Source organism: Pyxicephalus adspersus, chromosome 11 (assembly GCF_032062135.1).
Source record: "Pyxicephalus adspersus chromosome 11, UCB_Pads_2.0, whole genome shotgun sequence".
Taxonomy (NCBI): Eukaryota; Metazoa; Chordata; class Amphibia; order Anura; family Pyxicephalidae; genus Pyxicephalus; species Pyxicephalus adspersus.
In genome coordinates, this window is record NC_092868.1 from 23,150,793 (window position 1) to 23,175,092 (window position 24,300).

Below are 24,300 nucleotides of genomic sequence, written 5' to 3' on the forward strand. Positions count from 1 at the left end.
GGCGAGAGCCCAAAAATCACCATTGTGATTGTGATTGTTATTTTTGTGCTGTGAATGTAAAAGGTTTCAACCAATACAAGAAAAACAAGTGGGAGCACCCTGGTGTGGAATCAGCAAGACACCTCGTGCTGCATGGTGCTAATGTTCCCATACCAGTGTTCAGTACACTCCCTGATATTCCTGTATCCGACATGGAGGATATATAGGGTTTGGAGTGTAATTAAGGAGTAAGCTGTGGAAGTGAATATGAAGGAAGTGTTTCATCACACCAGCAGTTCTCCCAAAAAGAGCTCAATGAATTAATATGTGACCTAAGTCTGTTAAAACATGCATCTGAACTTTTAGCATCCAGGCTAAAAGAAAAGAACTCTATGAGACCGGAAGTTAAAATAACGGTTTATAGGACAAGCGAGGTGACACTCCTACTATATTTCAGTGAGGATTGAGACTTAGTGTACTGTTGTAACATTCCTGGACTACTAGCCCATATGGGAGTACCAGAATACCAAGCAGAAGACTAACGGCTTTTCATAGATAGTTCCACTTGAAGTTTGAAATCTGTTGTATTGCATAATGGCAACTGCTATGCATCAATTCCATTGGTCACTCATCAAAACTTAAAGAAGAATATGAAAATATCAAAATGGTCTTACTAAAGCTTTGCTATTATAAACACCAAAGGTCCATATGTGTTGGTTTAAAAATGGTGAACTTACTACTTGGACAGAAAAGTGGATACACAAAGTACCCATGTTTCATTTGCTTGTGGGATAGTAGAGCAAAAAAGGATCACTGGGAAAAAATAACATGGCCTCCAAAGGAAAACATGAAAAAAGGTGCCGCGTACATCATTAAGGAGCCAATGGTTGACAAAGAAAAAAATCATTCTCCCTCCACTACACAAAGTTGGGATTAATGAAGCAATTTGTTGGAGCTCTGAACAAGGACGGCGATTGCTTCAAATACAATTTTAGATTTTTCCCTGGATTGAGTACTGAAAAATTCAAAGCAAGAATCTTTATTGGACAGATTGGTAAAATGATGAATGATTCAAATTTCACAAGCACATGACTGATACTAAAGCTTCTGCCTGGCACAGCTATGTCATGGTTGTCAAGAACTTCTTGGGTAGCAATAAAGCACAAAATTATGAAGAACTGGTACAAAACTTGCTCTTAAACTTTAAAAATTTGGGTGCTAATATGAGCATAAAGTACACTATCTCCATAGCCATTTGTCAAAACTTCCAGAAAACCTTGGCGATTTCAGAACAAAGGGAGAGGTTCCATTAGGATATAAATGTGATGGAAGAAAGGTATCAGGGCTGATGGGATATACACATGATGGCAGACTACTGCTGGAGCCTTTAATGTGATTGTCTTGATCATCAGCATAAAAGGAAATCATGCAGAGTTTTTAATGACTTCTTTGTGATTAGTTCTGTAAATATACCTAATATAGAATATATTGACATTAAGTATTTCAAATATGTAATTTTGTATGTGTTGTATATGTAGGCTTAATTTCATGTTTCGTTAGTTTTCTATGAGGTTATGATTGAGGTTGTCATTTCAAAAACTAGAGCCAATCTAGCAAAACCATTACCATATTTGGAATCTGTGCATCAAACATAACCTAAAATGACTTTAATCATTGTTTGTTTGCATTGCTTTGATACAAATGTCGAAATTACCTAAATTGCTGTATTTTTTCCCAACCCTATCTGTCTCGGTCCCACGCTCGACACTTAGCTGACTGCAAATAGGCACTCTTGACCTTATCTGGGGCCAAACACCTCAATGAGGCAATCCTCATTGATTACCTAAAGCGAAGCTATGTTCCCTTGGATAGAGGATTGGGTGTTTACAATTTTCTAAAACACTACTATGCAACATATCTACGTAACCTAACCTCTTGGTGTATGATGCAGTCCATCAAATGCTGGAAGCAGATGAGAAACAATGGCTGCCCCCCCTGCAGCCTAACTCTTTGTTATGGATCCCCTCCACTCATGTGGCTCCAGGCATCCTCTTAGAACCCATACAGTTCACTAGGGAAATTTGGCTTCAATGCAACCGAATGCCTTTGCTTCACTACCTACCTCCTTTCCAGGCATTCCCTAACCCTCTAATAGTTTACTGCACCAGATGGTTGGACTCTGGCGATCCAGATCTCTTTCACTTTGGACAGATAGTGCACCCATACTACAGGAGAGATTTTAAGTTCCAGGTACCTGCTTTTACAGTTACTTACAAATTCAAAACTATGCCCAGTCCATTAACTATTATCCTTACCCTTCTCTAACATGACCACATTTGAATGGAACTGTGTAGGGGGCCCCTGTCAAAAGGGCCTTATCTTAGAAATGTATTTAGTGTTGAATACTGAACCAGCTAATCCATTTATTAAGTGTTATTATTTGCACAAATAGGAACAGATACTAGGAAGGAAGCTCCCCTTGGAGCTTTAGAAGATCATTTAGAGCAGTGCAGGCAAGAGCTCATTTTGTACCCTTTTAAGGAGCATGTATACAAGATTCTCATGAATTGGTACCTCACCCCTGATAAATTGCATTTTCTGCCACTAGTAACAAATGCTGGAGATACCAAACAGTGGTGGGCACTATATATCATATTTTTGGACATGTCAAAGCATACTTCCTTATTGGAAAATGGTTAAAGATCTTCTGAATGATATAACAGAAACCTCCATATCCTTAGATGTACTTTCCCAAATGCTAGGCTTGCCTATCCACACCCTTGCCAAGTTGCAAACTTGCCAAGAGTAAAATATTAACATCACATGTCTTAACAGTAGCCAGATGTCTAAACAATTGACTAACATTAGTGGTCGACCTCCCCGACTCTCTGATCTGTACTCCAGGATTAAATATGTACAACTGATGGAGCATTTGGCAGCCCAGGTATTTGATCGGGTTGATAGGTTTACAGCAATCTGGGCACCTTGGGATGCCTAAAACGACTTGTGATAACGATCGGTAATAACTGTAAACCCCAAATTTAAGGCTATTCCCACACCATACTCACTGCCACTTGTTTTCTACTGTTTGTTTCTGTCTGTTATGGTTTCTTGTTTTTCACGGATTTTAGAAAAGTGTTTTTAACATGCTTTGCTTGCATATGCGTTTTATTTATAATATATGTTATTTGATGCCACATTATACTGGTCCTTATTCCTTGTTTCTTTTACTTTCATGTACACGGTTTTGTTTATTGTTTGTAGTTTCTGCTTAATGTCATCTAACTTTATTTTATTTATTTCAAATAAAAAGAAAAACAGAGAGAACAAATGAAGGAGAGCACAAATTGCAGGCTGCCAACTGGGGTTTGTTGGCAAATAATCAAACATATATTCAAGTACAGGTAGGCCCCGGGTTGGACGACTCCTAGATACAAATAGGGCTTCCCTGCTCCCTCCAGTGCAGGATGGAGGGAGGGGGCGGTTTGCATGACCTGCAGAAGAAATTATTTGCTAAACACAGCTGAGGTTGTGGGTGATCTTAGGGGGGTGAGCTCTTTCTGCAGCCTCTTGTAACTATTTAATGACCAAGACAAATTCTGCAGTTGTTTCTTTTTGCATATCAAAGCACAGCTTGCTTCAGAAGTTAATGAATGTCTAGGCTCTATAAAGTTTTTTATATATATTGTAACAACTGGCCAAATAAATCACAGGGTTTCGTCCAGGATGACAGGTACATTTGCCCCAGATATAAGTTATACGCAGACTATTTTTTGAAAAGGAATTGCCTCAGGATACCGAATAGCATAGTCCATTATGACTAAGATATATTGATGGCCCCAAGCTGACTTTAGCAATGGGCCAACTATATCCATGGCAATCCTCCCAAAAGCGACTTCAATGATGGGGAGGGCAACCAAAGGACTATGAAAATGTGGCATTGGGGCAAACACCTGACATACAGGACAGGAAGCACAGTACATCTCCACCTCCTTGGCGACCCCTGGCCAATAAAACCTCTGGATTATTCGCTCTGGTTTTCTCAGCCCCCAATATGTCCCCCTAAGAGGCGCCCATGGGCCAGATCTAACACAAATTTACCCCTACCACTAGCTGTTCAATGGTCCCCCCCCCACTTTGTGACACCTGATAGAGTAGGTCCCTTTCAAAAATAAAGTATGGGAATGCAACCCTCTTGTCTGGGTGCACTAGGTTCCCATCAATTTTTATGGCATTCTCCCGGGCTTTAAACAGTGTGGGGTCTTTCAATTGCTCTGTAACAAAGTTCTTTCTATGTACCTGTAGGTCAGGGAATTCCAGGGTTTGCTGGCTTTCCCCTGAAGTTGCCTGTTCTTCCCTAGGATTAACTGTTTCCCCTGCTAGCACAGACAAAGGAAACCCTGGAGTGCCCCCACAATCCTCAGAGGCCTCCTTAGGAGCCTCATGCTCTGAAGATGCCAGCACTGCATGGGGTGGGTGATCCCAGAGCTCCTGGAATTTAAAAAAAATCCCTCCCAATGATGGCATCATATGGTAACCAACCCCACCTGATGACAGTTTACCTAGGGAGGTTTCAAAAGACACTGACGTCACAGGATACTCCCTAGTATCCTCGTATACACATGTTACTCCCACTGTTTTAAGACAGGAGGTCTCTGTAACCACTAGCTCAGCTTTCACCAGCGTTACCACACTACCTGAGTCTAACAGCCCCACAATCGGTTTAGTAGTCATATACATTTTATACCAATATTTTCATCGCCCTGTATAGCAGGGCATGCAATAGTGGCAAAAAGAGACTGTCGTCTGCCACTCAGAACGTCACAGTGCATTGGTTCATCGTCCACAGGGAAATTTGCAGCAATATGTCCTTCTTCCTGGTAGTGATAACAAACAACATGTTTGGTTCCCTCCTGGGAGGCTAGCATTCCCAGTCTCTCCCGTTATACATTGACTGGAGTCTATTACCCTTAGCTCCCCTTTTTTCGCTCTCTCCACCCCCATCCCTTGGTTCACTCTTACCCACAGCTGGCCATGGTCTGGTCTTGGGGTGGAAAGTCCGTGAGTACTGAAGGGAGGTGTTTAAGTTCTCGGCAGCCAAGTACATTTCCACTAGATCCACCAGCTTATCGGCTGTTGACGGGTCTCAATGGCTCATCCATTTTTGTATGAAAACATGGAGGATCTTAGGAACCGGTCAATGACTACCCATTCCACATTTTGCGGTCCTGACAACAGCTCTGGTTGTAGCCCCTTCATTGTTAGATGTATCAGGTCATACACCTGTGATCTGGGAGTTTTTCCTGGCTGATAGGACCAGTTATACATCTGTTGGGCCTGGACAGCCAGGGTGACACCCAGCAGGTGGTGAAGTAACAGAATAGTAGGTCATCCACAAAAGCGTCCGCCTTACAAGGATTGCCAGCAATCGGCAGGCCGTGTATACTCGGATTTTAAGCAATCATATGTAAGAGAGGTTCCAGTGTGAGAGCAACCCTGCCTTGTGCTATTGGAAATCTGAAGAGGGTCCGAAAGAACGCCACTGACCTTTATTCTTGCTGACAGTACAAAATAAAGGGAGAGTATGTGTGACAACATTTCATCCCCCAGACAAATATGACGCAGAGTTTGTTTGATAAAGTTCCAAAATAACTATATCAAAAGCTTTTCTCTGTGTCAGTTGAGAGAAGCTTAAGTTGGTACCCTTTATTTTGTGCCCAATGGATGGCGTCAAGGGTCTTAGTAGTGTTATCCCTGGCTTCACGATTGGGAACAAAACCTACTTGGTCTGGGTACATCAAACTTGATATGAAAGGAGTAAGGCAGGCTGCCAAAATCTTAACATACAGCTTCACATCAACATCCAAAAGGGAAATAGGTCTGTAACTAGTGTATGATGTTGAGTCCTTTCCTTCCCTAGGGAAAACGGTATATTGGGCCTCTAAAATATCTTATGAGAACAAGGCATTCAGATGAAAGGGTATTAAAAGCCTTGTGAAATTGTGAACTCTGTAGAGATGGGTTTCTCCAAAGACTGCCGATAATGGGCTGGAATACTTGACATTTTGGAGGTAACTAGATAGACCCGGATAGTCAATCTGAGACCCATCTATCGTCGACCTTGAGTGAGATTTTAAACATGTCCTTAAAATTCCCCAAAAATATTGGAGAATTTCCTAGGAGCATGCTGTATATTGCCCACGGTGTCAGCAATCTTGGGGACATACATTTTAGCCCTCTGGATGCGCAAGGCATTGGCTAGATTCCTATTGCAATTGTTGCCGAATTAAAAAAAAAAACAGCTCAAACCTGCTTTTAATTGATTGAGAAAGGTATTGAAAATTTGAATGTATGTATACATGTCCATTAACTGTACAGGTAATGATTGCCATCTCCCATTTTTTTACCTGACATATAACCCCCAATCCTCAATGAGTATGGATATTTGCTTATTTTCTTCAGGCATCTTTATCAGTTTCATTGAAATGCCAACAAAAGAAAAGATCCAGCATCAGATCTCCCTGGCAAAAGCAAACTTGTGATTCATCACTAAATTTTCCTCTCATCCAATCATCCACAGTCTAACTGGTTCTCTTTAGCCCACTGTAACCTCATTTCCTTTAACATAGGTGTTAAAGAAAAGCCAAAAGTAAACTTAACATTATGAAAATCCCTTTTCCTTCAGTCAACATCTTACAGTTCCTAGGCTAAAGGAAATTTAAAAATTACTGCTGGCAACCATTATCTTTTTTAACTCGATGAAAGGTCATATTTTTTTTTTGGAAATTAAACTATCCCCACTTTAAATTTATTCATACTCAAAACTTCCTGAAATGCCCACAAAGTTCTTAAATAATGCAAGGCAACACACATCAGTTGTAAATGATCTCAAAACATGCTCAGGTTTCTTCCCAATCTCATCAGTTTCCTGTGAAGGCTGTGTCATGCAGGCTCAGACAGACCCTGGGCATTTTTTCAAAAGCAATAGGTTTCCGAGAGCTTTACTGTCACTGCTCAGGAATAAATTAACACGTTAAAATTCAGGCAGTTGGCTAAGCAGTGGCTTTGATAAATTATTGCTAATCCAATAAAATTACATTGCGACCACATCCCTGATTTACTTAGAACAACTTTTCATCAGCTGCTTGAAGAAAATTAAGAAACTGAACCTTTTACAAGTTCCCGTACGTTATGGGACCCACCTACTCCACCATATGGGATCCACTACCTATACCATCAAGACGACCTAAATCTACTTTCTTCCCACAAACAAAATAAAAATCAAAATTTGAATAGCCTAAACGTCGTAAACAACCTTAATTTAACCTTCAACGTAAACAAAATATCACAATAAAGCCGTCAGGTAAAGGCAACAATACTGTTATTTTGGACAATGCTCATTATAAATGCATATGTCTCAAGATTCTTAACAAAAAAGAACAATACCCAATCATTCTGTGTAAACTAACCAAGGTTTTCTACAGTGATAAATATTTTCTTATAGAACAAACATTTTCAACGGAAACCATTGACAAGAAAACTACGGATTATCTTTGGACAAAACACCCTATCACGCCTTTCTCACCTTTCACTCATTACCAAAGGTACACAAAGATGTAAAAAAAATGCCACAGGAAGACCGAATATCTCAGGTGATGGCTCAATATCAAATGCTGGTGAACTTAGAATAATTAAATTACCTTATCAAATTGCTTACCCCAAAATAAGATCTTAGTTACTATTGATGTTGAAGCCCTTTACTGTAGTATCCCTCAGCAAAAGGGATTAGATTTGATTTCCTCCTTGCTAAACTCACAGAAGCAAACCAACAAAGAATTCAATAATATTTTTAGCCTCCTTGTTTGGTTACATCCTTACCTGCAATTTTATCATTATAAAAAATAACTATAAAATGAAAACACAAAAAGAGTTGACATGGGCACAAGGTGTGCTCAATCATATGCAAATTTATATATGGACAGCTGGAAAAAGAACATATCCCTGGACCCAACAATGCTTAAGTACCAACTTTACATTCTAGCATGGTGGCAGTGCATCAATAATAATCTGATTATCTGGACTGGATAACAAACACTTCTACAAGAATTCTTCCTATACATCTAGAAAAAATTACCTTAATTATAATTAACCACCTGGCCGTTAAGCCCGAGCATGTTCGGGGTAAAAACTTTTGCAATTATCGTTAACCCCGAGTTTTTCTCACCAGGTGGTTAAATGTAAACAAATGTTATATTGCAATCCGATTGTCATACATTGTATGACAATCGGATTACAACTGAAAGGAAATACTTACCCAGTGTCCGCAGCTCCTCTTGCAGCAATAAAAGATTTGCTATTGCTGCTGGCATCTGCAGTGAGATGTCAAGCACAATGCAGAAATCCTGCATTGTGCTGTGCATCTCTCCGGAGATGCCAGCAGCAGCAGCTTCCAGCATCCAGCATCCGTCTCTGTCTCTGTCTGTGTGAGCTGGGCAGGGAAATTCCCCCCTCACATCACTCGGAGGATGAGTCATCTTCCAGTGATGTGATTGGTGATGTATGGGGGTGTGTCAGGGAGGGAAATTTAAAAGCAGATTACAATGTAATCTGCTTTTAAATGGTTTTTACAGTACAAAAACACCACACAACATGAAATAAAAATAAAAGTACATTTTTAATTTTATTTTTAGATTACATTGTTGTGTATTATTTCATTATTGTTTTTATTATTTATATTTATGTATTATATTATAATTTATGATTTTAATACAATAAATAAATATAATTATCATACCCGGGAGTTAATCCTAAAAATTACAAGCCCACAATATAAACAACAATTTCTATGCAAAAAAAAAATAGGATAGGATTTTATTAAAAGTACATTTTTTTTTTTACATGATTGTGTGTTTCAAACTTGATATCTACTAGACCCTTGTTCGGACATATTTCTGTAACTTACAGGTCTAAAATGTAAAAAAAAAATTTCATGAAAAACAGTGTAACGCTTCTGGTACAGAAATCTAGACATCAGTGTAACGCCCAGGTGGTAATAAATTAACCTTAATTTTACAATGACCATAAAAGGATTCCTTTTCTAGATACATATATCCATATATTGTAAAACAATAGTTTGGCAACCACTTTATTCAGAAAAGAAACAATGGTAAACATTACTTTACACGCTGCATGTGTGCACCCATACTCATGTAGGAAAAATATACCATATAGTCAGTATTTAGGACTGAAAAGAAACTACTCTAGAACAGCACTTCGAATCCAAAGTTTAAGCCTTACGTAACAGATTACTACAAGGAGGTTCTAGCAAAAGCCATAAAACCTCCTAAATCCAAAGAGACTATGAGCATTACAATAGACATCACCAAAACAATTTATCATATCTGCTCCCAATATTGAGGCGTACTTACTGCAGATCCTTCTTTATCAAAGCACTTACACTCTCAGCTGCAAATAACTTTTTAGAAGATCTATGTCACTTAAAGACTCCATGGTTTCATGCCACTATAAGCCTACAAAACGTACTTCCTCTCAAGCCCAGATCCATGAAACCTTTAAATGTGGGTGTTGTGCCCAATGTCCATAGATCAATAAAAACAAGGCCATCCTTTTACCAAACACAGACTGAGATACCAAATGGACTGTTCATCCACTGGGATCATCTATCTTTTTTTATGTACATGCTTATGCTTTCACATTGGGAAGATCAAAAGAACTTTCAAGAAAAATAATCATTGAACATATATATTCAATTAACAATGGTAGAATGGTCACACTGGTTACCCACTATGTGGGAAACAAACACAACTTTGACAACATGTCCATCACATTCACAGCCTTAGAAAGAATTTTTTGAAACCCTAGAAGTGGTGATATTGACAGTAAATTGCTTCAACGCAAAACACTAAGTGGATTTTTTTGCCCTCAATGCTACTAAATATCCAGGACTCAATGATTTTTACACTCTTAAACCATTTTTACAATATATATAATGCTATCACTTCTAGAAATATTGTTGGCACTGGAAAGATGCTGGTAATGTATACCACTATTATTGTCACCATTAGATGCAATACTGCTGTCGATGTGTTATTATTATAAGTATCACTTTAATTTGGGACATTATTATAATTCTTTACCACAATTACCATTCTGACTTATAATATTATTAATGTATAAGTATCAATAGTGTACAGTCTATTGTTACTACCATAGACTTACTATCAATAATGTATACTGTGTATATTTCCTGCCATAATCTTACTATGATCTATCTAACTTGTAATTTTAACATTTTACTGTTAAATGCACTTACCCTTTATCCAGTAATTTCATTCATGTTACATTCACACACCCACATTTAATCATTAATTTAACTTTAGTAACTTTTCACACAGCCCAAATGATGATATATATTCTGCCACATATGCACAATTTTTATTATTGTAAATATATTACCATACATTTTTTCACCTATATTTTTCATAATTTAATTCATCACCACTGCCTAATTGCTCTCAGTATCACCATCCTCCCTTTTCCCATCTTTCTTTTTTTCTCCCCTTTTTCTTATCCCTCCTTTTTATCCATATTTATTTATTCCCATCCACAATCACGCTTCTCCCCTGCGCCGTCCGATCGCCTCCTCCCTCCCATTGGCTTACGGGGGCCCCAACATCACAATGCCAGTGATGGCGGGACGTGGGCTTCATTGGCCTGCACCGCTGCCTGTTCAAGTCCCATATTTGGGCACCGTTGTCGCACAGTGCCTAGGATTCTCCCTGTGAGGGACTCAGGAGGATGTCGAGATGCATGAGCAGTTGGGTGCAAACAACGCCATAGCCTTGCCTTATTTAACAAGCCTTTTCCCACAGTCCTTTAAATAAGCTGACAACCACACACTGAATCCCTGTCTCTCTCTTTCACATTTTTCAACCCGTTGGCTGACTCTCCACCACTTAAAACCTTGGGGAACGTAAAAAACTTTAAAACCTAGAGCTTAAAACCTGCTCTATTCTCAGTGAGTAATTAAACTACTTTGCCATAATTAAATTTATGAAGCTTTTTTTTACCCAATTCAGCCACCAATTTTCATTTCTAGTCATTTCCCTCCCCATTTAGCATATACATCTAGGTTCCTTGGACCTTTCCCATACCTCCAGGATCTCCATAATTTGTAAACCAATGTAAGTCTTACCTTTAATATCTATACACTTTCCCCTCCTACTTATATGACCTCACCTTTGGCTTATTTTTAATATTTAGATAAGCTCCCCTATGCATCTTTTTATCATCTCAACCCATTAGTAATCACTTCTCAAAAACATCAAAGTAAGTTACTTGATTTACTAAACTATTAAATCAATAAAATTCACTAAATCCAAAAATTGCACTTGAGGATTTTTCAATCTCATTTACCCTTTATTGTCTCACACTTATTTTACAATCATATTAACAATTTTCAGAATACCCTCCATTTCCAATACACATTATAAATACTTTATTAAACAACTTACACTCTTTAATATACACATGTTATTGTATATCAAATGGTATTGTAACCACATGTATATGCATAAAAAGTTTATTTAATATACTAATTGCTTATGAATAGTTTTTCAACAAGATCTGTATTTTATTGTGTCATGCACCAGCTTAAGTCTCTATCCTCCCCTAAGAAAGCCCAATGGCAAGACGAGAGAAGAGACAACTGTGCTTTTCTACATTAGCCATTCTTTCGCCTATTTTCATTTTATCTAGAATGGTATATGTACTAACTATTGGGCAGTTGAAACTTGCTAAGCTATTGATCTTTAAACCCAGATTGATTTTCCTATTGCTTTCCCATAAGTAAAAGTTATTTTAAGATGCCAAAAAGTCCCTCATTACCCTCCAAATGATCCAGCATGAGCTGATCCTACATAAAAACAAAGGAAACAATGTTCTAGATGACGTGAAAATCAGACACTACCTTAGCCAAAAAGAAAGTTCTGAGCCTCAACACCATCTTGTCCCTATGGCTGGACAAAGAGAGTTCTAAAAAGGATACAACAGCCAACTCATAAACTCACCTCACCTGATGGCTACAAAAAACAACAGCTTGTGGGTGCGAGTACAGAGGAAATGCTTTAACACAATAGTACATTTTACAAATTTACAAAACAAATTATTCAGAGTTACAGGAAGACACAACAAAACATAGAGAGATCAAACTATGCATACATAAGTGTGTGTATGTATGCTGGCAACACACAACGTGGGGTGGTCCCTGGGATGCTGTCTCTTAAAGAGGTGCCAGCAGTGACACCCTTGCTCTGCCAACAGGCAGATTCTTCCACATAAGCAGTAGACCCTTTCACCACAGGTATGCTTTATTCAATCCTAATCTTGTTACCTTAACATTGAGTCTACAGACCATTTTATCAAAAATCGTAACCTATAATTACCTACCTTTTTATTGATACATACCTCACTCTGTGGATTTTAGGGCAATTCGCTCTACAATTTAATAGTTGGCCATCTTACCAGCAGACATCCTTTTCTAAACAAATACCTTTGAGACCGCTTTACGACTTCTCGAAAGCTAGCAGAACCAAGCCATATATGTGCCCATGTAAGTTACCTTCCCTTTTCTTCATTGGTATTTAACTCATACATACCTTTACTTATGATACATACATACAGACTTATAATTATTGACTATAAACTAATTGTCTATTTGGCTGTATATATACCGCTACCCCTGGGGAAGCCTACCAGGGCGAAATACGTCGGGTACAATGGTCAATACGAACAGTTTCTCCGCAAGTTATAACTGCTAGTTGACGTTTACATAGCGGCCCCTGGGGCCTCACTATATTCTGTAAAACTACATGCGACTATTGTGGTTTATGGGATATAAGAATGTTATGTATTGTTATTTATGAGAAGTATCACTAAATACAATACACATTAATTGCCAAAAAAAACCCTTCTCTCCTTTCCTTCTTTTTAAATGATATCCAGTCCTTCTGTAGTCAGCAGTATAAAGCTGAACAAACTTTGGTAAGCATCTCCCACACTTTTTTTTCCTTCTCTCATTAATTACTACCAATCAACAATTCTTTCCAGTAGTACCCGAGTCATGTATGTCCCTTTCTTCTGCTTTTTTTTCCTCATTCCTAGCCACTAAAGAATACTCTGCGCATACAAAAGAACCATCAAAATTTTGTCCATAAACTCCGACTTCAATAATTTCCCAACTTCTCTATGACATATTGATAGCCAATCTAGGCGTAAGTAACCTACACACTTTGATCATTTAATCATTATCAATAGTAATCTGCCTTTGATAGTTTTCCTTTGATCTACCTTTATGATATTCCATACACCACTCTTCTTTTCATGACACTTTTAATACTACCATAGGCTCACAGGGGAGTATCCCCAACCCCCCCCCCCCCCCCATTGTCTTTCCCCTTTCTCTCTTTCTCTTTATTTTTCTTTTCTCTCTCTCTCTCTCCCTTTCTCTCTCTTTCATTCTTTCTCTATCTCTATCTCTTTTTTTTTCTTCCGCTCTCCCCTTTACCCCACTCCCTCTCCCACCCCCACTATCTTTCACTCTATCTTTCCCTCTTTGTCTTTCTTATTCCCTTTCCTATCACCTTCTGTCTCGTTAGCAGGACCAAGCATTTTAGTATGGCCAGACCAGTTGATAATATTTACAGGTTGACTCTTTGGACATTGTACAGGATCTGAGATTTTGTTAACATTTCATACATTGTTCTATTGTATTGTACCTTCCGTCTTGCCTTTCCAATAAAAATATTATAAAATAAATATGACAGGTTGGATGGGGTGTGAGGTTATAGAAACTCCTGGGACATTATCAGGGTAATGAATATTATAAGGAGGGGGTGTGAGGGAGTTCAGGAATATATTAGGGTGATGCTTTCTCCACATATCTACCTACCCCTGAACTTTACATTTGTCGTTCTCTCACACACTTTTTGGTATGGTTCTAGCATATGATTTATGCCAATACCCTTAGACTTATTTTTAACTTTGATGGTTTACTTTATTTCAAGTGTGCGTTGACATTAGGTGTATGATGTATTTTTTTGGTAACAGATTTTAAAATGTCGCCACTTCCCCATATGAAGCCAAATGGGCGAAACGCGTCTGGAACAAGACTTATATCACTTATATCAGTTATATACATTTTGCCGCACCCCCTCCAAAGGGGCTTAAATACTACTTAATATACAGACATAGCCTGTATAGGTGGTACAGGTGGATCTATCATCCCTTACTTAGGGACAATTTATTAAGATTGCCTAGGGAATAACCCCCCAATTGATGTCCACACACATAAGACTGACACTGTGTGGACATATATTTATGTATCTCTGATTTCTCTCTCTACACTGCTGCTTGCTTGTGACATCTCACCCAACTCTGATGCCCCCCCTCCCCAACTCCTAACTTCGTATTCCATTCACCCAACTCACAAATACTTACCCTATTTTCTCTTGCAGTCTATGTCTGCAATAAACTAACCCCTATCCACAACCTTCTTCTATTAAAATCTCTGAACTTTTTGGCTCTCACTGAAACTTGGCTTCTCCTCAGACTCTGTTGCTGCTCTTTCCTATATGGCCTGCATCTTACACATAAGACCCTAGACCGGATAACAGAGTAGGTGCTGGAGTGGGTCTCACAACCACAACCTTTTCTCAAACTATCTTATGTATTTTTACTCTTTCTAAAATAGCATCCCCAGATCAAGTTGCCACTCAGTTTAACCACACTCTATCTTTGTCTCTCTATAAAGTCTTCCCTGCCACCTCCTGCTAAGCCTTGGCAAAACACCACACCCTATGTCTACCAAAAAACTACTCGTGCGACAGAGCACAGGTGGAGAAAATCTGGCCTTCATGCTGACTTCATGGACTACCTGTCACCAAGCATAATTATTTCCCTGCCGTCATATCCTCTTAAGCTTCCAACCAATGCAGCCTCTTCTTAACAATTGACCCTCACTCCTAAACCCACAACTGTACCCCCTACAACTACCTTTTCTGCCCAAGACGTTGGTACCTACAGTAAAGATAAAATCGTCAAAAATCAGACATGATATCTCTGCTCACTGTGCCACTCCAATTATATCCACTCCTTACACCTGTAATTCATTACTAACCTCCTTCAGCCCTGCTAATCTGGACGAAGTCTCCTCTTTCTCTCATCATCTCCATCTACCACCTGTCTGCTTGACCCAATCCCCTCTGACCTGGTCTGTATGCATCCTCCACCCTGGCCCCTGCACTAACTGAACTATTCAACCTATCCCTTTCCCCTTGTATCTTCTCCTCAGCCTGCAAACATGCTATTTTTCTCCATATCCCTACTGTCCTATCTCTCTTCTCCCATATGCCCCCAAGCATCTTGAATGCCTTGTCTATAAAAGACTCACTGACTATCTTAAACAATCCTTACTAAGGTGGCCAATTACCTCATCAGAGCCAAGTCTCAACTTTTTCTCCTTCTACTAGATCTTTGCTTTTGACACTGTTGATCACCCCCTTTCTAATCCAAATCATGAACCCCATTTTTATCTGTGACACTGCTCTCTCATCTTTTGCTTTCTACCTGTTTGACTGCTCCCTTTCAGTGGTAATTCCTACTCTCTTTCCTGTGTTCCCCAAGAGTCAGTCTTTGGACTGGTCCTTTTCTCCCTGTTCACTTGCTCACTTGGGAACTCATATCCTCCTTTGGTTTATAGTACCATCTGTATGCAGACAACACTTGTTTTGTGCTTTGATAAAACAAAACCTATGACCCCCACATTCCAAATCTTCCGCTGACTTATTTCTAACTGGTAACAAAACTGTTATTTGCCAATCACCTTGGATTCTGCCCTCTCCTTCACCCCCCACATTCAGAAAATTTCCAGGACCTGCCTCTTTCACCTTCGAACAGCTCCAAAATCTGCCCCTACCTGTACCCACAGACCACTAAACTCCTCGTTAACGCTCTTATCTGGACTGACTACTGTAACATTCTCCTCTCTGGTATTTTATATATATATATATATATATATATATATATATATATATACATATATATATATATATATCCTAACTCTCTCCTCTACAATCTATCATGAATTCTGCAGCCAGACTAAGCCATCCTTCCCACCACTCTTCTGCTGCCTCACTTTGCAATTCTCTACACAGGTTTCCATTTTATCTTTGAATCAAATTCAAGACCCTGTGCTTGGCCTTCAAATCCCTCCACAACTCCTGTCCCTCCTACTTTTGTGCCCTGATAGAAAAATACACCCTTAACTGCGCTCTTTGCTCCTCCAACCACCTACTAACGACTTCCTCACTCATACCCTCTTCACATGCACGGCTTCAAGGCCATTCTAGGGCTGCCCTGACTCTCTGGAATGGTCTTCCTCTTACTATTTGGCTTGCTCCTACACCTACTCTGTACATTTAAAAAGAGCCCTTCAAACCCATTCTTTTCAAACTTGCCTACCTGTCTTCTTCTGTCTCCTAAACCCTCACTACTCACTCACCATTCCATATTCCCTCTCCTATTGTGTGCATATATCCTCTGCTCCAAAATTGTAAGCTCTTTTGAGCAGTGTCCTCTCCTCCTGTTTCACTGTTTTTATCTGTCTGTCATTTGCAACCCAAATATAATGTACAGTGCTGCATCATGTTGCCGCTATATAAATACTGTTTATTAAAAATAATATTTACTGCTGGTATTTGGCAAATGTTTATAATCTAGGTTCAAATCTAGTCCAGGTTTGCTGGATCACCAAAGTTCACCCTCCAGTCTTGGAGGGACAGAAAGGTAGGGTCTTCCACTTAATTGATCAAAGCCGACAACCTCATAAAGAACACACAAAAAATAAAAAACCAAAACACTTTAAGGTTTCCTTTTTTGGACTGTAATACTTACCATTGCATAATAATTGCTGTTAACCATAATTGGGCCTCTTCCACGCAAGTAAATATATTCTTCCCACCAATCACTAACCTAAAAATAATAACATACATTTCTATCAAGTTATGTAAACTACATTGAGTCAAATATGTAACCTAGAAATGCATGTAGGAAAAAAGTGGTAGCTTAGTAAATATGTAAGTAAATTAAAGCTTAACTTAAATTAAAACTTAAATTAAAATTAAATTAACATTTAAAATAAAAATAAATATTCTTACATAGTTAGATGCCCACCAAGATTTTAGCTTCAGGTACCACTGCAGCTTGGAGGCCAGCTTAACTTCAAAATCAGTGGCCAAAGCAGTCATGCGCTTGAATTCCTGGTCATTCATCAGAGGTCTCACAGACTCCAAATACTAATACAAAAACATAAGGTGTCATGGAGAACAGAATATTTTAATTATTATAGTTAATGGGCTAATTTTTTTAATTTAAATTTTTATATTTAATTTTATATATTTAATGGGCTAGGCAAAAAAAAAGTACAACATCCTCACTGAAATAATACCAAAAACAACATATACTTTTTTTAACCAAACATTTTTATATGTTATTGTTAAACCACATAAAAGGTATACATTTTTGCACATTTTAAAAAAAAATCAAAGTTGGATCCTGTAACAATTATGATTAAAAAAAATCAAATGTATGGCATTGGAATGGGTACACGCTTATTTAACAGGTGGAGACATTGATTCTGTACTTTTGCAAAAAAAAAAAAAAAAAAAAAAAAGACCAGATGGATCTATTCGGTGAGGGCGATTTATCCACCTGGCCTCAATGATGTTTTAGTTTTAGTTTTAAAACTTTTTTGTAAATCAAGCTGTGATCCTATGTCTCCAGTTGGAGATCTATTTGCTTGTTTAAATTTTGTTTGTTTTTGCATGCGTATTTAGGCTACGTACACGTCAGATAAAAGAAGTTATCATGCTGCATGATGTTTGTGCATTTTTTTGTTATCCAGCTGACATGCACTTATGTTTGTAGGTCACGCTGCCTTTTTGCTCTTACCTTACTAAGGAGCTGGGGAAGAGGAGGAGGAGGTGCTGGGGAAGGGCCCTTTACAGTCCCTGTGCCTCTGCACTGCACATTTCTATGCTTTCATTTAGCATAGACGTAGCTCTAATACCATCTGTGCTGTTGCTGGTCTACTGCACTCCAATAAAGGATGCATCTTACGGAATGTCTGTCGTGAGACACAGACAGTGTCTCGAGGATATACGCCACTGGAAGGGCCATTAAGATTGCCTGTCCCCGTGACCCTCTTTGATGCGATACACATGTTCTGGGTGTTGTTACCCCTGCACTCCTCCTGGACAGTCCCTGCTTGACTTTGTGATTTTGTTTGGCGATTTTGTGCTTTGGTATGAATTACACAAGATAGGGATCTATTGGAGGTGTCCATTATCAATATAATAAAAAGTGGTCATACATCGTTATTGTTCTATGTTTAGTAAATGAATATCCCTTGCTTTCTTTAACTCATGTCAATAGGAAATTAGAACCCTGCTTGAGAGACACATACCTGCTAAATTTATAAAAGTATTACTTACTACACAATACTCTTTTGATTAGTATTTGGATCTAAAACTTCATTTAATGGAATTTAATATATTGGTGAACTTTTGATCAATGGGGCATATTAGGATATGTGTATTTACACTTATATACACATATTTTTCAGCTATTGTACATGGTCACTATCCTGATGAAGATTGTCGAAACGCATTAGGCAGTGAACGCATTAAGACAGTGATCACACCACTGTTTTTCAGCTATTGTACATGGTCACTATCCTGATGAAGATTGCCGAAACGCATTAGGCAGTGAACGCATTAAGACAGTGATAACACCACTGTCTATATGTACCCAAGATCACTTGAATATAAGTACATGGGGCTGTTGTTTTTATGCTTTTTAAAAATTGTGTGTTTGTAAAAGTACACTTTTTATGTGGTTTAACAGTAAAATATATATGTAATTTTGTAAAAAAACAAAAAAATATTAATTTTATGTCCCAAAAAAGTACATGTTGTTTAAGGTGTCAGAGTAGGGTACAAGGTAGAGAAGAGTAAAAGTAAAATGAAAGCATCACTATGCAATACTGAATAAAAATCACAAACTACAGCTAATGGATTCATTAACCATCATTCCACATTTTCACTGAGGGTGTATCAGTAAAATAGCACACTACTCTATAGACTGCTCCGCAAACAGTGAGTTTTTAGCAGAATCTTAATTTTCAGCCTCTAATACTCAAGTGAATAAGTATACTTATAATGTACTAAACTTGTTTTATTTGCTTTGGGTAGGATAAAGAAAAGCTTAAAACCCCTGGTTATCTGTATATCATTGAGAAAGCTTGCATTTGCTTTCTGAGACACAACAGAAAAGTTGTGAAAATCTCTTAAAAGGTGGAAAATTCCCCTGGTAAAGAAATGTTCCCACAATATTTTACTTACCAAGAGCCTCAGAACACAAGAAAGTAGAAAGACAAACGTACAGCAGGGTTTTGGCTAATTATATTAGAATAGGTATTTTAAACAGTATCAATCTCTGATAAAATACAAATAGTAGCGTTCACAGAACGAAATACAAGTAGACTTTGCTCCCAACCTCAACAGGTTCTGTGAAGTGAGAAGGATGTCATGCTATACATACACTATACATACTATTTTGGCAGCTACAACTGCACAAATGTGTTAGACTATAATAAGTCAGCTATATTCCTTGCACCTACTCTAAAATACGTTTTCAGTTCACCTACCTTGAAACTACACAAATATATCCGTCTCGAGTTCCCCTGAAGAAGCCATATTGGCGAAACGTTTCTGGCTAAAATGAAATGGATTACACATGCATGATTTCAAGTAACAATATGTTTCTATGGACTAAATAAGATCGAACCATTTGTCGACAGAAATGTATGTATAGAATGACATCCCACTCACCTCTGAGCCTGTTGAGGTTGGGAACAAAGTCTACTTGTATTTCATACTGTGATTTCTACTAATTGTATTGTATAAGAAATTGATACTGTTTGAAATACCTATTTTATTATAATTAGCCAAAAAAAAACCCTGCTGTACGTTTTTCTTTGCACTTTTTTCTGCATAACTTTAAGGGTTTTGGAGAAATATTAGGGTATTTAGATTAGAAAAAAAAACAACCAAAACCCCTCTTTTCCTTCACATTGGCCTCAGAAGCCTAAGCCATACCTAGAGTGGAGCAGAGTTAGGGAGAATGTTGAAAGACTTCAGACTACAGACAAATTCAATTTTAGTAAGCCATGAGAAACCAATTTCAGAACAAAGAATGTAAACCAGGGTCACCTGTAGCAACTAAACTGTTTTCAGTATCCCAAAATAAATGTTCTGAAAAGTTACACATTTACTGTGGAGATACAAACCCTTTGCATTGTGTCCTTAACTGTTGGTACAGGAAGGCGAGGGAGTGAAGCTTGGTAGCTGTACAACATGGGCTTACGTCCTGAGAAAATCTTCACCAAAGTCTAATTGGATAAAAGAAAACATTCAGATTAATAAAATAGAACTAGGTTTCATTTTCCTTTTTTTTTTAAAAAAACCCACTCTTTATATACATGCCTAAAGGGGGTTTTCAGCTTCAAAAAAAATGGATAATTCTGCTAGTTGCTTTACATAGAAGGGGAATTATTCCTATGCAGTCCAAAACAATCAGTTGTTTTGTGAAACACTTAAATCTGTTTGGTCTAATGATAGGCATATTCTTTGAATCTTCATGTTTTGTTTCTATAGATATTTCTACAAGTAATCAAAGTATCCTCCACTTTTGTGACATTAAAAGTGTCCGTGCTTTTATTACGCAGATCAATCAAAATATTAAATATAATTATTTACTTAAAAAAATGTCTGTTACATTTCTGCTTAACACTGATTTTTTAACAATGCATTGTTCAAAAAAATTGAGAAAAGTGTATGGCTAGTTTAAGACTGGAGCTGCACTGATGCTCCTAAGGTATGCCACACAATATGTACATTTAATGCAAAAAAGTGTTTGTGTGTGTGTAATTTATATATAAATAATTATACACACATGTCAGAAAATGCACCACTTCAAGAAAATAATTGAGAAGAATTGCACTACAATTTTCATGTTTATTTCTTTTATTGGCACTGGAATAACACAAAGAAAGCAGAGAAAAATAATCTGAGACATTCCACACAAAACCTCAAAGATGGCCTGGATAAAATTAATAACGGACTCAACTTAGTAATTGATATCACCCTCTTTGGAAGAAATAACTGAGGTTAACAGCTTTTTGTAACAAAAACATCTCTCTCTACTGGAATTTTGGACAACTCTTTAATTTTCAGCTGCAGGAGTTCCTTTTCCCAACTGTTGTTTTTAGATCTCTCCACAGGTGCTCTATGGCATTTAGATCTGAGCTCACTGCTGGCCACTTCAGAACTCTCCTACGCTTTGTCTTAAACCATTTCTGGATGCTTTTTGAAATATGCTTTGGGTCATCCCAGGATTGTGGCTTTCACAGGTAAGTTTTAGCAAATTCCAATCTGGCTTGTTTATGTGTCAGCAGTGGGGTCCTCCTGGGCCCTTTTATTTTAGATGGTCAAGTGCGAATGTTGTACCCTGTGCCTGCAGGTCATCTTGATTTTGTTTGGAAGTTAATCGAGGTTCTTTATCCACCATTTGAACAATTCTTTGTTTTTACATATCATTAATCTTTCACTTTCATCCATGACCCAAGACATCAGCTACAGTGCTATGGGCTGTAAAATTTTGCGCACAGTGGACACAGGAGATGGCCTTTTAGCCCTGGGATTGTCCACGCTTTTCTATAATTTTGGTTCTCAAATCCTCAGGCAATTCTTTGCTCTTCTTTCTTCTCTCCATGCTCAGTGTGTTACACACAGACCTTCAAATCTGAGGGACCTGGAGAAGGTGGGAAAGAAAGAGTGGTCCAAAATTCCAGTGGAGAGATGTAAAAGTGTCATTGATTATTACAGAAAGCTATTAACATTAGTTATTACTTCCAAAAAGTACACTACCAAGTATTAAGTTGAGAATGCCAAAAATTTTGTCCAGGCCTTTTTAAACGATTTCTGTGGAATGTCTCAGATTTTATTTTCTGTTTTTTACTTCTAGTGCCAACAAAAGAAATAAACATGACAATACCAAAGTGTTTTTAATTGCAACAATTTTTTGGGAAAACTGACATAAATGCAAGGGTGCCAATTTTTTTGGCCATGACTGTATGTATATGACACGGACGCACAAACGAGACTAATCACAATTCCCCAAAGGCCAGCATCAACAATTGTCTGCAGGTGACTGTCAATGTGTAACTCTAGCTCCACTATATGTCATATAACTCATCATGAGTTCTAGGTTTCCTCATTGCCCTACATTTTAAATCCATATCAATCCAATCTGCACACTGGGCTGCAAATTTTTTACTCCTCAATGCACCAATTTACACACACTACGTTGTGTGTTCTATGCTCACTATGCTGACAAACTGCACACAGTATTATACATCCTGTACCCCAGCAAATTGAAATAATACAGATAAGCCTCTTACCAGCCACAACTTGGTGGTGGCAGACATCTTTCCATGCTGCTCATACATCCAACCATGGTAGGATAGGAGCTGCTTCAGGATGTAACGCATAGTCATAATTAGAGCAAACCACAGGCCAGTAGAGAAGAGAAGGGCACTAATAATGCTCTGCCCCTGGTGAGATAGGTAGCCACTGAAAAGACAAAAGGGAGACTAATTTTTAAAAAGATTTATATTTAGCTAAACTGGAGACACAATCCTAAAGCAACCTTAGAAATGTCACAACACTTAATGAGATCAATTTTTACAATGCTTTGAAAGAGCTCAGTTACATTTTAAAATGTTAAAATTAGCATTCTATAATGGTCAATATTATTACATTGCAGCACTGATCCTCTAAGCATACCTCACTGGAAGATGCTCTTTGATTATGCCGATCATTCCCATAGATGGATCCACACGAGCATACATAGTTCCCATGATCGCAATCACTACAAACAGCCAGCTTGAAGGACTAGCGGGATATACACCAGTAATAAAACTATTCTGTAAAAAGAATAGTAAAGTAATAAATAATACACACAACAAATACTCTATGTTCTAGTAACATTTAACCATTTTATCGTTTTAGTTTTAGGTTAAAAATATGGAATTGAGGCGATATGTTTCATTGCTCAGAAAAAAAAAAAGATGCAGAAATAAAACAAGACACACAGAATAATCATGCTGCATTGCTTACCCTGAGACGAGCTAGCTTCTTCTTCCAGGATCGTAGCCCAGATAGGTAGACCTGTTTAAGAGCCTCATGGCTTAGTTGAAGGTCGATTCCTTCTGGTGTAACTGTAAACTGGAATGCTACAGCCTGGTGGGCTTCTGCCATTGTGGTAGCGCTTCAGTTCAAAGCTATGTGGGAGAAAAAAAGAAAACTGTATTCAAACATAAATTTCTTAAAATATTAGGCTCTTTTTTTTTTTGCTAGTTGCTTATGCTTGATCATAACCAAATAAAGAAGTCAGGCTAAGTGTACACAAACGTTTTTTTAATATGTATATAAAAAATTCCTGCTGTTTTTACCTGCATTTATAGGTGTTAATACAAGTTTTTACACGAGGTTTAAAGTTTGCCTTTTAATGCTTAAAGTCGCTAAGCGTTTATGTAAAATATAGCATTTATGCAAGTGTTCACAGGAATTTATATATACGGTGTTTGTATTTCACTGTAAATACATACGATTTTAACATTTTATTCCACCATGGAAGAATCATACCGATAGCACACCGACAGCAGCACAGCCTCGGAACTCCTTACAATGTGAGATCCCCTGACACTAGAGGTCAAATGAGGATGAGTGTCCCCATTCACCACAAGGGCTGATTGGCTAAGCTTTTGTTTGTGGTTTACCCTTTCATAACCAATCAAAGCGCATTTGGGGACACTGTTCCCTGCAGCCCTAGCAGAGCGTGTGTTCTGCCCACGTGGGTGAAGAACATGTGCGAATGCTCTGCTAGAGATGCAGGGAACAGTATCCCCATATGCCCTGCCCTTGATTGGCTAGGGGTAAGGTAAGGTAAGAAAGGGAAAACTCTGATGACATTTAAGTCATTAGGGTTTACTCTTTCTTAGCCAATCAAGGGAGAGGTCGTATGGGGGCACTGCTGCTAGTAGCCCTAGCATGTGTGCTGTACCCACATGGGCAGAACACACTCCACCACTGCCGGGATCAGTGTACCCATATGCCCTTTTCC

At 38.2% G+C, this 24,300-nt stretch overlaps 1 protein-coding gene across 2 annotated transcripts in view; it reads right to left on the reverse strand.

Moving 5' to 3' along the window:
* Nucleotides 1–24,300, reverse strand: part of CPT1C (carnitine palmitoyltransferase 1C) — a 76,857-nt gene that overhangs the window by 31,833 nt on the left and 20,724 nt on the right. For both annotated transcript variants that reach the window (XM_072426212.1, XM_072426211.1), the window contains exons 2-7: nucleotides 23,295–23,458; nucleotides 22,962–23,101; nucleotides 22,577–22,748; nucleotides 20,405–20,506; nucleotides 17,214–17,351; nucleotides 16,951–17,028 (exon numbers count right to left, since the gene is read on the reverse strand). In XM_072426212.1, the coding sequence (XP_072282313.1) occupies nucleotides 16,951–17,028; nucleotides 17,214–17,351; nucleotides 20,405–20,506; nucleotides 22,577–22,748; nucleotides 22,962–23,101; nucleotides 23,295–23,435 (771 nt within the window). In that variant the 5' untranslated portion in view covers nucleotides 23,436–23,458. The remainder of the gene's footprint in view (nucleotides 1–16,950; nucleotides 17,029–17,213; nucleotides 17,352–20,404; nucleotides 20,507–22,576; nucleotides 22,749–22,961; nucleotides 23,102–23,294; nucleotides 23,459–24,300) is intronic.